This window comes from Panthera onca, chromosome B2 (assembly GCF_046562875.1).
Source record: "Panthera onca isolate mPanOnc1 chromosome B2, mPanOnc1 haplotype 2, whole genome shotgun sequence".
Classification (NCBI taxonomy): domain Eukaryota; kingdom Metazoa; phylum Chordata; class Mammalia; order Carnivora; family Felidae; genus Panthera; species Panthera onca.
Genome location: NC_138343.1, coordinates 110,884,815 through 110,901,861, shown reverse-complemented (window position 1 = coordinate 110,901,861; position 17,047 = coordinate 110,884,815). Strand labels below are relative to the sequence as shown.

At 40.1% G+C, this 17,047-nt stretch overlaps 1 protein-coding gene across 5 annotated transcripts in view; it reads right to left on the bottom strand.

The window, feature by feature from the left end:
• Positions 1-9,178, bottom strand: part of NKAIN2 (sodium/potassium transporting ATPase interacting 2) — a 996,342-nt gene extending 987,164 nt beyond the window's left edge. The window contains exons 1-2 of one of the 5 annotated variants that reach the window (XR_009605257.3): positions 8,301-8,414; positions 8,033-8,224 (exon numbers count right to left, since the gene is read on the bottom strand). Coding sequence is in view for 2 of the 5 variants with exons in the window: in XM_060616558.3 (XP_060472541.1) it covers positions 8,301-8,414 (114 nt within the window). In the remaining 3 variants the exon portion in view is untranslated. Of the gene's footprint in view, positions 1-8,032; positions 8,225-8,300 lie in introns of all 5 variants that reach the window. The other 4 variants (XR_009605258.3, XR_009605256.3, XM_060616558.3 and 1 more) reach the window with 4 other exon arrangements.
• Positions 9,179-17,047: the final 7,869 nt, after the last annotated feature.

The window sequence follows — 17,047 nt, the reverse complement described above, 5'->3', positions numbered from 1 at the left end:
CTGAGGAAGGACCATGCTGATTGGTTTGTAAGTTTAAATTTAATTCTTTTTTTTTTTTCACGTTTATTTATTTTTGAGACAGAGAGAGACAGAGCATGAACGGGGGAGGGTCAGAGAGAGGGAGACACAGAATCTGAAACAGGCTCCAGGCTCTGAGCTGTCAGCACAGAGCCTGATGCGGGGCTCGAACTCACGGACCACGAGATCATGACCTGAGCCGAAGTCGGCTGCTTAACCCACTGAGCCACCCAGGCGCCCTTTAAATTAATTCTTAATGAACACTTCAAGAAGGTATATCAGACACATATGCATTTCAAATAATCTGAACCTAGTGTTATAATCCTTACTTACATTTCCCCTCAAATGATAAGAAAGAAAGAAATGTTTCTACAAGAAATCAGATGTTACAACTAAGGCCACTGGCCAAATGATATATAAACAGCCCATAACTACCCCTACCGCCACTGGAGGAACAGTTCTGGAAGATTCAACTGTTAATAATTACAAAGATTTTCTAGATATCAGAAGTTTAGGAAGCTCTTTTCACATGTGTGAAGCTCTTTCACGTGTAAACTTTGAGCCTTGCCCCCCCCCCCCCCCCCGCACATGCTCCTTAAGCAGGAATGATTTGCCTCATTCTTCAAAGGAGGAAATGACAGTTATTTGGTTGTTCAGTACAGAAGGCTGGCTAGGTGTTGAAAAATCTGCCCCCTCACTGAATCCAGTGCTTTCCCAGCACACCCCTTCCTCTCTCTCTCTCCCCCAAGGTTGTGCTTGGCAACAGTGAGAAGCTATTCCAGAAATTCAGACTGAAGGGCTAGGTTAGCAGAGAGAGGCCACTGAAGGAACCAAATCTGCTCCAGCGTGACAGGCATACAGCGTATAGGCTAGACGCACTGAATCCCTTTCAGATTTTTCGTGATCTCTATTCACTACAAAGACACAAATGCTGCGAAAAGATCTTCCATTTATTTCCCTTATTTAAACTTCTGAATAGGACCAAGCTAGAAGTCAGAAATAGACACACTTGGTCCTGAAGAATTTTTTGTTCACGTAATAACAGGCCGAAGGAAGAATGAGCTAATTATCTAGTTGGGTTGAAAATTTTCAGAAACAGGTTTGTGTATTCATGTAACACCGTAAGTGAAGACCTGTGTTTTATGTCAGTAGTTCTCCAAGTTTGGTCCCTCACCAGCAGTGTCACTGTCACCTGGGAACTCCTCAGAAATGGAAATTCCAGGCCTAGGACCTCCCAAAGACCTATTGAACCAGAAGTCCTGGGGTGGGCCCCATTGACTTGGAAAAAAGCCCTGCAGGTGATTCTGATGCACCATCAAGACAGACAAGTGCTCTTATCTCAAACAACCTATTACTCCAGGTTATTTCCCACAACAATTAATTGTAACTATATTCTCACCAATCAGTAGTCTGGATGCATTTAGGATGTGGGGCATGTTTTAAAAAACAGCAACAACAACAACAGGTACATAACATTACTCTGCATTAGCAATTCATCAGAAATTGGTTTCAAAAGGAACAAGAATTTCCCATAGAATCTTTTTTTAAACATTCATATCAAAGTTTCCAGCTCATACTTTGTGCTTATTTCTCAATAATTGGCCTGAAATACACAGTAGCTGTAACTCTCCCCCCACCCCAACCCCCTGCCCCTTGAAAAATGACAGAAACACAACCTCATCATGAGGGCTCACTTTTCTAGGGCAGAACTATAAGTATGTCTTGCACTGTTTGGGCACACTTGAAATCTAGTGTGAACAGCAAGCAAAGCTAACTGTGAGGGGCTGGTGCCTCCTTTTATTCCCGGAGTACTCCAGGCACCAGCAACTCCTAGTTGTGAAACCCCAAGTCTACCTGGGCCTGTCAGGCCTGGACAGAAGCCTGGTACCAACAGCCCTCCAGGAGCCTGCTTAGGCTTCTGTTGATTACTGGCTCAACAGGAATTAGTAGGTAGATGCTGCCTTTGTTAGTAAAAAAAATGGAAGCTAGGACAGCTGTATCCTTCCATGTTACCTGGAAGGTGGAAGGGATTTCCTGAAGCTCAGTCTGGCTTTAGGTGGGACAGACCTGGGTTTGAGCACAAACTCTATCACTTGCTAAGAGAGTGAGTTAAGAAAAGTCACTTAAAACTTTCTGAATCTCCATTTTCTCCCTTGTAAAGTGAGGATATTAGTGTCTATTACCTATGCTGTAGAATTATTGGAAAGGAATCAGTGGGGGGAAACAAAAAAAAAATACTCATTTAGCATTTAGCCCAAAACAAGCTTCGAATACATGCTAACAGTTTTCATTATTGTTTAAGTATTTTACAAAGATAGATTTTTAAAGCATAACACAAAGCACAAACTTTTTTTTCAAAGTACACAAAAAAGTCAGTTTGTCGTAACTTTTCAAAAAGAGTTTCTACAAAGATCAAAGTTAGCATGTGATCCATAATTAACTTAAAAGGCGAAAATTATTAGCATAAGTCACTTTATTCCATCCCAGGTTGAATAAAAAAAAAAAGTCTACAGCTTCCACCAGACTTAATGTCACCAACGTTTCTATTTGTTAGACCCAGTGCCTGGGTTAGAGTTTAAGCAAAAATGAAAAACACTGCTTTCAGGAAGATGAAGCAAGTAACTCCTTTAAATAGTGATGAACTTTCCAATCTAAATATACCTGAAATAGTTTTAAAAAATCCAGATTAAAATTACATTGCTACCTTAACCCAGAGAAAGAAAACAATATAATTTTATCTTATTTCTTCATAGTTTTTAAATATCCTTCAATTTCTTGGAATTGTTAGGAACAAAAGTTTCACACACTTAGTTCCATTCTATATGTAGAAATTAAGTGTTAATATAACATTTGTTTCTACTGTTGTTACAGGGGAAAGGGAACCTTAGATACATTTTATCTCGATGGACTATGTATTTCATTATATTGAAAATAAACAATAACCCAGTTCTCTGGGAGGAGAGGGGGCCAAAATTGGAAGAGTTCACTACATAGATGAAAAAATAGAACAGAAATACTTCTTGTGTATGTATGTGATGTATGATATTTGAGTGTTATAAGTCCTGGAAATAGAAAATTTTCCATTATTAGCAATATTAGTTTCAAAAGCTATTTTTGGAAAAATTACACTGAGCTGCTTGAAATTCTACCAAATAACACAACTGAAGTATATCCTTTGAAATTTTGGCCATTAGTAGAATATATACAAATACTGAATGCAACTGAGGTCATAATTCTAATATTTTTATTTCCGGTATAAATCTAGAAGGGTTAAAATGTGTTTCTGTCTCGGATTTCATTTTTGTTAAGCACACACATGCACGAAAAGGAAACAGAACAAGAAATAAAGACCTCCTATTTCAAGGAGTCCCTGGCTGCCATTCCAAAATTCTTGATTGGGCAAGTAGAGAATCTGCCCCCCAAATAAAGCAGGATCAGAGGGAAAAGGAGGTAGCAATGCCTATTCACATTTCTGGGCCACTGCCCACTTATGGGCTTCATGCCAGGGATGACTCTGGCATTCTGCACAGGGGATGCTGCCCATCCAAGCCTTTATTTGAGAAAGCAGGGGAACAGCTCTGTACAGATTGGCTCTTTGAAACTTTGGGTATATGAAAAAAAGGAACTGCCACTTGGTCTGTGAACCAAGAAAGAGAGCTGGACACTGGAAGGAGTGTCTATATCTTTCTTGGTAAACATTAGAGTAGAGTAGTACTGAATCAGAATGAAAGAACAGATCTAAAAAAAAAATACACACACATACACACAAGACAATGCTGGGATGCAAAAGTAGAAAACATATGGAAAGAAGAAAGTTATTTTATAACTTAGCAAATTCTTAGCATATTTTTACATCATAAGTTTCTGAAGCATTATATGGAAATCGTTAGTCCACAAGATTTAATGTTCACAAGATTTTATTAGCAATGGCATATGTAGATTCATAAATCTAAAATTTTAAATTATCTCACTAGGGAAGGTTTGCGGCAGGTACAGTTCTACATTTCTGAGGAATTTCCAAACATGTCAAAAGTATCCGAGGTAAATCCTAAGACTCTACCAGCAATTTTCAAGTCACTTCACATCACGCTTTGTTCTTTAAAAAGTAACGAAGGTCCATGTAACTATGAACACAGCACAAAGTCAGAACTGACAGCACCAAAGTATTCCATAATTATAATAAGATTGTTTTTATTTAGTCCATGTATGCATTCAGGGCTTCCTTTTCTGATAAATGTGTACTTCTAAAAATGCTTAGTAACTGCTCAGTATCAAGTCACTGTTCGGTAAAACTAAAGATCATTCTTAAGTTTCCAATGTGCTTCTTCACACAGCTGCACGCAAGTATACTAACACAATTCTTAGGTGCACCTGCTCCAAGTTAGCAATATTTCATAAAGCACATGGCAAGAATGGCACCTTCAAGGGTTAATCTGCTAAACAGAAATGTGTACTTTTAGCAGTTTATGGCACATACACTTTGTGCCACAGAGGAATCTGGTGTACAAAAATGTGGACGATTTTTAATTTTCTTCCCTGAAAACAAAGGTGTCTTTTGAAACTAAAATAAGTTATGTTCTTCGATATTATAACAACTAAGTGGTCTTCACTGAGAATTATCTGAGTAATTTTTGCAACATTTAGATAAAGTCCTCTTTGATTCAGCCAAACACTTAAGAACAAAAAGAAAGAAAAGAAAAAAAAAAAAAAAAACAGCTGAAACTTTTTCACCAGCTGCTGAGTTGTAAATAAGAAGTTTGACTGTTCTTGTCCTGTGCCACTATATCCAACACAGCAAATGCAGTGATGAGTTTGTTACTATCCGAAATCTTCAGTTTCTGAGCATTAAGGACAGCAATGATAAAAAGAAAATTACCTTCTTGAGATTAAGAGCTTAAACTTTGAACTGTACACATGAACAAATCTGTTTCCAGAAATCACCCCCTTTTTCATCCCAATCACCCTAAAATCTGAAGTTGGAATTACCATACATCTCAAAGATTTTAATTTATGATACATAGAGGCAGATATTTTTTCATAAAATGGAAGTTTTGTAATGAATCTCTGTGGCATGAAATTCTAAATTCTTGTCTTATAAACTGATTTCCTGACTTTTAAAAGAATGTATGTTTATCCACACTTGTAGTCTGACAAATATTAAACTAAATGCACATTTACTATAATTAAAAGCTAAGATAGAATCCTGATAGAGAAATTTCTCTGGAGAGTTTGTCTCTGTCCATCACTTGTTAAAAGATCAAACACTGTGTGTGCTCTGATAATAACCTGATGAATGAGCTTCCCACCTCCACCATACCTACGAGCTACCTCATCCTGTACAAAGGTCAGTTGCAAGTTGACGTAGACATAAATGTTTCTTTAAGTCTATTTAAAATAGAGATACCCCACTTACAGAATTGGAAATAAATGTTTCCAGAAACTTAAAGTTACTTAACAAGGAAATTTAATAAAGGTTCTGTCCTAGACTATTTCTGGCTTTCATTAATTTTAATGTATCTAAGATTTATCTGTATAACTACCAAAAAACATGTCCAGATGTTACCAGGATGCACATTAAACACTTCGGAAGTAAACAAAAGTAGGTGAACTTTTGTATCAATCAATGGTACTGAGTCATAACTGACTCCCGAAACCTGGCTACTTATAAAACCACTTCTACTCATAATAACTCAAACATAATACAAAAAGTTTTTAAAGGTCTATCAAGAGCAAAGGAAAACACATATATCCACCTATAGCGTGTGTGTGCTTTGCAATTATTAATTTGCAAAGAAATTATTTTATTTAAAATTAAATACTGTATTTCTACAAAGCAACAACCACCAGGAATCTCTGAGGTCTTTTAAATGTGATCATTTCACCTTATCAAAGCAATGAATGTTCTTCGTCCTTTGTTTTTTGTTCTGCATCTGCATTAACATGGCTGCTAATTATATTAGCCTGGTGGCACTTAAAGTCTGAATGGGAAAAGTCACATGATTCTTACAGAGCATCCTTAAGATTCAAATGTATACCTGCTTAGACTGAACACCCTTATATTACAACTGCCTCTATTTTGTTACAAAACTTAGCTTTGATTCAGAATTTGTTTCGTAAGTGATGTAGCACTTCTCCAATACACCATCACATATTTGCACACACATAAATAAACACACACACACACACACAGGAATCTTTAGCCTTATTGTGCCATTTTGTACCTTTAGGTTTCTTTTTCGTGTATCTATGTGTTTCTAAAATTGTTAAGTTCTTGAGAAGTTTGTATTCATCACACAACATGTCACATGGATCTAATGCCTACAATTGCCATAATAAAGCCCTACTATGCTACACAATTAAAAATTAAATCACATTTAATTTTTTTTTAAATTGAAAAGAGCAAAAGAATACTCTTACCCACCCACTCGTTCTCACAGTTTTATGTTTTTACACAGTGAATCAGCAAATGTATTCTTTTCTGAATCATATACGAACACAGGAATGTTTTGATAACGTTTATACAATTTGGCATAGTTGGCCTAACCAGTGGTTTAACAAAGTAAACTCATTGTTCTGATTAGCTTTATCATTAAGAGTAAAAATCCTTCATTGCAAAACTTAAATTAATATATAGAAAAGAGAAATAAACCGGTTTACACATCACTGAAAAAATATTATATTCTTAAAATTATATTTATAGTTCCACCTTCTTTTTCTTAAAACCAAGTCCTTAAGAAATTCATAGATCAAAATACATATCTTGAGATAACTTTACTGGGGAAGGCAAACACCCCAAGACAATATGCAACAAAAAGCACTCCTTCAGCTAAATAGTAAACACTACAACAACAACAACAACAACAACAACAACAAAACAAACACTCTTGGGCTTCAAGACAATTGATAAACAATGAAGACCACTTAAGGAATTCTTCTATCAGTTTCAATAGGAAATCCTTGCTCTTTTGAACACTTTACTGATTGGGCTCTCAGAAATCTCCTTCAATCTTGTAGTCCTTTCAGCCTTTATGAAACAATTGTTGGAAATGTGGGTGGCTATTCAGATTAATTTATACTTTCCAAGGAAAGCTGTTTGATAGCAGGAGTGAGCAAGTACTCCCACTTCAAATTAACCACTTACAGTAGTAGATTTTTCACCTCTAAACTATCCTCAGCCCCTCCTTTAATTGCCCTTAGAGAATTTAAATTCATAGACTTGATGTTTTCCATTACTGGCTTCTTGCCTCTTTGCAAACATACAACATTCTTCAAAAAGCATATATAATTCTCCATCCTATAGGATCAGACAATATCTCTATTTCAGGAGCAATTACATACATAATGTGAGATTGAATAATTTTCCTTAGAATTGCTTTTAATAATTGCGATTTAAAGACTACTGGTTCAGTTTATGGCAGTGGTGTTACTGAGTTCATTTAAGTATTTCTCTTCAATCTACATACTTTTAGAACTCAATGTGGCTTCTAGATCAGACTGGTGTAAGGATACCATCTGCCCTACATAGTGGTCTGTTAGAGCATTATACTTACAAGACCGTATATTCCTTGAAAAATAACACACGTCAGTAAAGAAACAAAGATACTGCAAAAAAAAATTAGTATATAGAAGAAAAGTCGAAAATTCCATATCTCTCTGTTTTAACACCTGTATAGTAAATTATATGTGACAACCACGTTGTTACAGTAACAGGAATGCAAAGCATAAAGGAACAAGAGATACATCTTGCTTTGCTTAAAGAAATTAAAGACAAGTTTAACCCGCACCTACCAAACTGTCTCCAGAGGGACAGAAATAGGTGAGGGTGGAAAGGCTCACCTCCCCTGTACCCCACAGTGCCTCTCCCTGAAATCATTTTAAACATAGGCAATCTATCTGTCACCTTCTCTCTTTTATCTTTCCTTCCATTCTAATCAATGGCAGACCCATTACCGCACTCCCCAGCCCAGTATCTCAAAGGCGCATTACAGAATAAGAGGACCCAAGTGTCACTTACCAGTTGCATGCCACAGATAAAGATAAGCGTGCACCTGCCACTGCAATAACCCATGGTTTCCGAGACCCCTGCCACAGCCAGACTGTCCCACGTCGGCCACCGTCGAGCCCCCACTTTATCCAATCAGATCGCGGGGAAGGACAGGCAAACCTGCCGAGGGCTCGGGGGCTCCGGGCTGCTGCTGCCAGTGTCCTGGGAAGTGACAGGCATTAGGACCTGCTGGCGCGGCGGCGGCGGCAGCAGCTCCAGCCGCGCCCGCCAAACATACCTTCACTCGCTCGGTGCACACGCCGCGCCGCGGGCAACGCCGCCCGCGGAGACGCGCCCGGGGCCCGCAGGGGCAGCAGCGGCAGCCTCGCAGCGCCGCCGCGCCGTCAGGCATCTGGCCGCGAAGTTTCGCCCCCGCCGCTCCTCGCGCCGGCTCGCCCCACGCCCCCCAGCGCGGCCGCCGCCCGACGCGCGCTCGCCCTGCGCTCTCCGCGCGCCGGCTTCGGGGGCGGAAGAAGCGCGCGCGGGGCGCTGCCCGCCTCCCTGCGCCGCCCGCGGCTCCTCTGCGCCGGGCGCTGCGGGGCCAAGAGGGCGGGGGCGGGGCGCGGGCCGGGCGGGGGCGTCCGGGCTCCGCGGTCCCGGGCGGCGGCGGCGGCGGTGGCTGCCGCACGCAGTGCTGCCGGGTCCGCGCCGCGTCCAGCTGCGGCGCTGCCCCTCCCCTCGCCCCAATGTGCTAATCCTCCTACAACAGATCCTTCAACTGCTCCCCGCCTCCCCTGCTAGAGACGTAAACTTCTCGCAGCCCCGCCGGGGCTGCCTCTTGAGGGGCTGTTGTCTAGGTGGGAAGAAGCGGCGCAGAAGCCGCGGCCGCGGCGCTGGGGACCGCGGGGCGAAGAGTCCGGGCGGCATGTCCGTGGCTTCCTGGGCTTGCGTGGGTCCTGGTCCCGCAGCCGAGCCTGAAGCACTATGAGCGAGCGCCTGTGTGTGTTTGGGGAGAAGGGACGAAGAGGAGGGTTAGGGAAGGGGGGTGGGGTGATGAAACAGGGGTGCAGCCACGGCATCCTGACCGGTTGCAAAGCCCGCGAGGCGGAGGAGGAGGAGGAGGGGAGGAGAAGGCGCGCTGCGGCCGCAGACGCACTGCCAGCCGCCCGGCACGCGGCTCCGGAGGATCTGCAAGGGCCGGAGCGTGGAGCGCCGACCCTGCTTGGGAAAAGGGACCGGGTTGCTGCTGGAGTTGGTGGGGAATTTGAGAACCGGAGACAGTAGGGACTCAATGAGTTGCCGTTGTTGCTTTAAACTGTTTGCACTCAAGAAATTAAAGAATAAGAGACCATTTTAGCGGTCAATGACTACAGCTTTAAGGACCGTCCCAGCTGGGTATGGATTCCTGAAGGTGGGGATGCTCCAGACCCAGCTCTGGAGCGCCGGCCAAAAGCTGGGCAGAGGCTTCGGAAACCTGCTGAGACCTGCTTCGGAGCCCGCTGCTGCCACCTGCGGGTGGAAATCAGAAGAGCGAAGCAAGTTGGCCCAGGTGGCGGCCCCCGGGGCTTGGGTGTTCAGAATCCAAGAGTCAAGTTTCCTTTTTAACCCCCTGGCAGCTTTGTGAAGGTATTACTGACTTTTCCTGGAGGTGAAGGTGTAGTGTCGAGATCCGCTGGGGAAGTGAGTCACTAGAATGAAGAGCTGAGACTGATGAGGAAAGAGAATAGGAAACCAAAGAGCAAGCATGTCCTACATCCCGTAGGATAAAGACAGATGAAACCACCACGTCAGGCAAAGAGCTTTCCATAGCAAATGGGATTTGGCCCTTCTGATGAAATGCCATTTGTGTAGGATACTGTTATGCTGGGAACCACAAATAAGGATTCCAAATGATTGCTTCCTTTGAGTAAATATTATGACATACCAGAACGACTAAATATAAAGAAATTGAATAGGGCATAGGGACCCTAGTCTCCAGAAGCCTGCTACTGAATTTTCAGAAATGTCAGTCGTAGAGAGCCAAAAAGGGATTTGATTTGTTAAGTTTTGGGGAATGCAGATATTTTATTACTGTAATGAAAACGCCTGCTTTGAATCACCCCATTTGTAAATGGGTGTTTCTCTGACAAGTGTCTTTCAATGTTTAAGGGAATTTAGAGAACCCAGTATATTCTGTTACCCACTGCAGGGGTCTGGTAGGTAATAGCTGCTCCACAACCCCTGCTAAAACTGAAGCCAGAGGTATCTGGTACAAATGTTTCTTTTAGTTATTGCTATTCCATCTTTATACATGTTAGCGGTCATGGCTGCTTGGCATGCAGGTACTTTTTACTGCCAAACAAAAATAAGGCTGTTAAGTGGATGCTGAATATTGAAGAAGCTCCTGCTGTATTGTGGAAAGCATTGTATTACCTTTTTAAATTCATAATAGCAACAATGCATGTGGGTCCAGCAATAATCCTGCAATGGTTTGCAACCAAACCACCAACAGCCTGAGTGGCCTTTAGACTGTATAGGTTAAAGGAAAGCATAATGCTATCTTGCTGACTCTAAGTGCCCTGTCCATAGTCCCTGGATACTTGCCTTTCAATACATGCCCACCTTCTTTCTGCAAGCACTTGGGACGATCTGTCTACAGGCTCTTTGTAGCCACAGGAAGTTCTGGACTCCAGAGTGAAGTTAGAGCTGTGAGAACAACTCTTGCCCAATAATGGATGGGAATTAGTGGATCAATATTCCAACTTCTCAACCCAGAGATGGGAAATTCTGAGACATACTCTAGCCTACATCATTAACTTCCCCACCTGGATTGAGCCCATAATGTCCATGGTTGACCATATTGGTCCATTCATGCACCCTGAATTAACTTCCTTCCCTTCCTGCCTTATTTCCCTTCCCCTCTACCAGTGCTTCTTGGGGTCACTTCCAAAATAAATCACTCAAATCCTGTGTCAGTGCTGCATTTTGAGAAACCCAACATAATGCAATCTTCAAGGGCTTATATTCCTGATCTGGCATCATGGGTACATTATTATCAGAAGACTGAACCAGGTACATGAATAGTATTGAGCATTTATTGTGTGCACCTATTTTACGTGCTACACTTGCACCATCTCACTTATTACTCACAAGAGACCCATGAGCTAGTGTGAAGGTCAATTTAAAGACACACAAAGAAAGGTCTAGAGAAATGAAGTATCTTGATCTCAGGTGCACATGTTCCTGGTGGCAGAATTAGAGTGTGAAGGTATGTCTGTGGGACATCAAAATTCACTTTCCAAACCACTGTGCTATACTTTGTTGATATTTTACTATACTTCTTTGCCATTATTTTGGAATTCCATACAGAAATGATGACTTAAAACATTTAGAAGAATGGTCACACACATTTTATCTCTTTTCCCATCTTTATTGAGATCATATTTTTTTATCTCTAAATTAAGTTCATATTGCATCATGTATATACAGTATAGCCGAAGCCTGACTTACGAAAAGGTGCTGTAGATGGGGATATAGTTCCATTCCTTAAGGTGGCTATGCCCTTTCTGTTCCATTTCCATGGAGCCTTAAGGGAACAGACTACAAAGAGAATCCCAACTGTCCTATTGAAGTGCATGAAGGAGAGAGATGTCTCAAATTGGAATGTCAATTGCACTTTCATTTGGAAATAGTCACACACTGTTCAGCTATATGAGGCTTTCCTCAACTAGTCTGGTGATACAACTTTTGTTAAGTATCTTGTTTCTGTGGGGAGAATGTTACATATTACACATCTTCATCTGGTTGACCTTGGAATTCTGCTTTAAAGTAACTTTCAAGGTTATTTGACATGTATTATCTCATTTATCTCTCAGAACAGTTCATGGAATCCAATAGGTACACTATCACTAAGTCAGTTGCTGTCTGCTCAACACCCAAACACTTGAACAAGAACAGGAGCTTACCCCCTGGCTTTGTAACACAACTGAGCAGTTTCACTGTGAGTTCTACTCCATCCATTATAGTTTAAAACTATAAAGACAGCAATTATCTTTACGATCACAAACAAATAAAATTGATTCATTGGCTATTTTATACAAACTTGGATTTTTTTTGCATTTGAAAAAGTATAGTATTTTCAAAATACAATTTAAAAAGAAAATAATCACCATAATACTTCTGCCCAGAGATAATCTGCCATTTTTGCACAAACCATTTTTTGTAAAAATGGGATTATATCATACACAATATATTTTAATCTGCTTTTTCTTTGCACTTAATAATAACTCCAATTCATTAACTATTAAACTATTAAGCTCATGGATTCTGCAGGCAATTCAACTTCATATTCCAAGCTCGGCCATTTACCAATCATGTAACCTTAGGCAAAACGCTTAGCTTTCTATGCTTTAGTTTCCTTACCTCTAAGGGGTGACTGGTACGGGGAGTAATAATACGCATATATCATTGGATTGTTGAGAGGATTATGTAAATATCAATATATGAAAAGTTTTCAAAACAGGGCCTGGCACATACGTAATGTATTAAGATTGTTAGTTATTATGCTGCATACAACATAGCTTTAATGACTATATAACATTCATTGCAATGCAAGCAAGTATTACAATTATTTAGTTGGAATATTTATTTAATGATTATTATTTAGTTAATTATTTTCTTAGACATACAGGTTTTGTGGTGGGCAGAATAATGCCCCCCCCCCAAATATGTCGACACCATAATCCCAGGAACCTGTGAATATGTTACTTCACGTGCCAAAAGAGGCTTTGAACACAAATTAAGAACTGAAATGGGGAGAGTAGCCTGGATTATTCAGGTGGATCCAATCTAATCCCTTGAGCCCTTAAAAAGAGAACTTTTGCCACCTGGTAGGGTGGAGGGAAACATGTTAATGGAAGAAGTGGAAGAAGAAGGTCAGGGAAATACAAGGTGAGAAGTTCAACCCACCATTGTTGAATCTGTAAATGGATGAAATGGGGCAAGAATCAAGGAATGTAGGTGTCTTCTAGAAGCTAGGAAGGGTAAGGAAATGGGTTGTCTCCTACAACCTCCAGGAGGAACGCATTCGTGCCCCTAGCTTGGTTTTAGCCAACTGAGATTCTTGGCAGACTTCTGATTTGCAGAACTATAAGATAATTAATATGTGCTATTTTAAGCCACCAAATTTGGAGTGATTTGTTATAACAGCAATAAAAACCAAGATAGTTTGCCTCCCATGTTTCAATATTATTTTATAATATTTAAATTTATAGCTATGTTTTTGCTTATGTTATGATTACTTCCTTAAGATAAATTTCTAGAAGTTATATTTGGATCAGCAAAAATATGCCTTTGAAAAATAATACCAAATTTCCTTTCAGGAGTTCTATCAATTCATAACTGTAGGAAATGTGCTTGCCATTTTCTCTATGCCATTATCCATAATGGATATTATCATTCTTTTTTTTTTTTTTAAGTAGTCTCCACACTCAGCATGTAGCCCCATGGAAGGCTTGAACTCGTGACTCTGAGATCAAGACCTAAGCTGAGATCAAGAGTCAGATGCTTAACTGACTGAACCACCCAGGTATCTCACGGCTATTATCATTCTTAAAAAAAAACTTTTCAATTGTAATTTATATTTTTTAAATAATGCCCATTTCTTAAATACCTAGTAAGTGTACTAAGATGAACTGTGACCCACAAATATATCACATTGACTCTCACTTTTCTGTGATGATTTCTCTAGCAAGTTCAATTTCAATTCTTTTTTTTTTTTAATGTTCATTTATTTATTTTCTGAGAGAGAAGAGAGAATCTTAAGGAGGCTCCATGCTGCCAGTTTAGAGCCCCATGCAAGGCTTGATCTCACAACCTGAGCCAAAATCAAGTCAGATGTTTAACTGACTAAGCCACTCAGGTACCCTCAATTTCATTTCTAATGATTATCCAATGACAGATTGTATACTATGGGTCCTTAGCAGTAAAAGTCCTTGTATCTATTTAACCAAAATGCTGGCCTTCAGAGAAAGCATTGAAAAGATTTTGATAAGCCAACATGACAGATTATGCCAGCATAAGAACCAGAGGTGTAGTTATGCTTAATGCCTAACCACTCTTTTTTTGTTGTTTGTGTTAAATACCATTTGGGTTATAGACTTCTAAATTAAATTATTTTGATCTATAATTTATGTAAATTTTACTTATAATATCCAGTAAATTGCCATGAATAAGCTAGGATCTCAATACCTATTTGCTGGTGATAATTTGCATGCATTAACTTAATTATTTTTAACATTTCAATCGTATTTATTACGAGATATTTTAAAGTATATTAATACAATTATGTTACAAATGTAGACTCTCAATTGTAATATAATTTTAATAAATTATCTCATACAAAGGCATGCAATTTTTGAAATAGAAACATTTGTCAAAATTAGAAAAGCCAAGGGGCTCCTGAGTGGCTCAGTCTGTTAAGCCACTGACTTCAGCTCAGGTCATGAACTCACGGTTCATGGCTTCATGGGTTCAAGCCCTGCCTCTGGCTCTGTGCTGACACAGCCTCCTTCAGCTTCTGTGTCTCCCTCTCTCTCTGTTCCTCCCCTGTTTGCGCTCTGTCTCTCTCTCTCTCAAAAATAAAAATAAATTTTTTTAAGATTAGAAAAGCCATATTTTCATCTTTTGATTTTCCTCTCATTTGTGCTGAACTTTTTTTAACATGAAGAATCAGAAAATAAGTGTAAAGATAAGCTTAGTTTTCTAATTGCTGCTGTAACAATCCACTCCAAATATAATGGCTTTAAACAATAATTTTATTATGCTTGTGGATTCTGTGGGCCAGGAATTCAGACAAGGCACAGAGGGGGAAATTTTGTCTGTTGTACAGTGTCTGGGGCTTCCAGCTGGGAAAACCCGAAGGCTGGAGGTGGATTTATGGCTGGGGCAGGGCTCCGCTAAAGATTCATTCCCTGGCAAATGGGTTGGAAGGGCTTGAGGCCCAGGACCTTAGAGCAGATCAGAGCAGAAGTGTGGCCTGCACTGGAAGCTTGGCCTCCTCCCAGCATGGCTGCTTCAGAGTAGCTAGACTTCACTTGACTGCAGAGCCTTCAATGTTCTAGCCAACAAGGAATAAGCTGGACTGCCTTTTATTACCAGCCTCAAAAGTCATCCAGCTCTACCTCCCCCTTATGCTAGTAGTCACAAGGAGGTTGCAAGCCTGCCCTACTTAAAGGGGCGAGACCTAGATCACCACCTATTACCATGTTTTCAAACCTTTCTTTTAGCCATTGAATAATTAAAGGGAATGATAATTAAAGGGAACTTAGAGTTTCCTGAACATTAAAACAAGTAAAAAATTAAAATTTAGACATGAATACTCTTGTATCACAATAAAAAAAGTTACCTTTCTACTAATATATCAGAGAAACCAGCTAATTAAATATAAAAGAAAGTGTTTCTCTGAATTCAGGAATGAAAGTTAATTAATAATGATTTGACTTTAGGTTTCATATGCTGTGGGCAAGACAAGTAAAGGGAGTATGTTCTCTCCATTCAAATGACTTCACTTTCTCAAGGGCAAGTTAAAAGTTGGGACTCATTTCCTACAATTATGAAATGAGGAATAGAGTATTTAAACCATTCAATAGAATGGGACTAAACAAATGATTAGTTTTTTGTAAAGCAATAGTAATATGTACTCTACTTTTTTTTTCCATGTAATTAAGATTTATTACACAGCTTGAAAGTATCTTTACAGATAATGTAGTTACTGTAAAATTTCTTTATTTGCTGTGCTTTCCCCAGTTTATCCTTCTACAACCCTAATAAATACCAATTTAATAGAATATTAGAAAATGACAAAGAGAAATGTTAGGAAAGTAGATGTAGTGTACTTACTTATAATAGGATTAATTCAAAATCCTTACACAGTGGTATGTTTTGAGCTTCTGGAGGGAAGAAAAATAAATCCCTAAACACAGTTGTATCTTTTTTATAGTTAAGATGTTCAGTAATACAAATATGATATTCTAATCAAATGTTTGTTTTCCCTTTTTGAGAGGGAAATAATGAATTCTTTAGCGGGATACTGAGGTGGATAACAGATGAAGGCATTTTGTGTTTGCCTTCTTTTGCTGTGAACTGTAGTATATATAGAACCATGACTTCTTATAGGTCTGTTCAGGTTCGGTTGCCCATCCTGGTAGTGATTCTGACAAGCTTCCAGGAGGCTTTGCCCAGGTATTTCGTGGTAAACATTGTTGTTCCTTTGATACCTTCTGGGGATGGTTGATCTTAAAGAGGGGACATGGCAAATACCCACCCACTTCGTGAAGTATTTTTATTTTCACATATGCCTCTCTGGCAAAACCACGTAAGCACTAACTTTGAATCACAATAAAATTCTCATTAGCCATATACTGTTCAGCCCAGCAACCAACTCTCTGTGTGTCACAATGTCATCATTGTATGTCTCCAGTCAGCACTGCCAGCGTGACTCAAGAATCCTCTGTGGGACCAGGGAATTTCTGGACACTGTCCATATGACTTAGGAGTCCATGGGACACTAGAGAACTGTATCCAGGCAGTCACTCTGTCCAACCACATCACCTTGCCAATTTTACTCTGCTGCTGCCACCCTCTGCTGGGGTTGTCAGAGTGGAGAACATGGCAAAAACAATTCTTCCTTAGACTTTGCCCTCAACCTATATCCACCATTGAGGAATTTCACCTCAACCAGAGTAGATGGGAAAAGGACCACAAAACCCTTGTCCCTTTGTCTGCTTCTCCTAGTTCTGTCGCTTACCCTACTTTCTACCAGTCCTCCAGTGGCTGAAAAATGGTGACTTGTCTTCTCTTCTTCCTGCCTTTTCAGGCCCCTCCTCTGAATGATATCTTCATTCTTCTAAGAGGAGATGCTAATAGAGTCGGGTGCAGGGGAGGAGCAACCAGCAGAAAGGGAGCAAAACTGTGATACCTGCTAACAGCTGCAAGTTGAGTGAAACACATACATTGCCCTCAGGGGCTAACATTACGAAGGGGGGGGGGGGGAGATTCTAAGAAGAG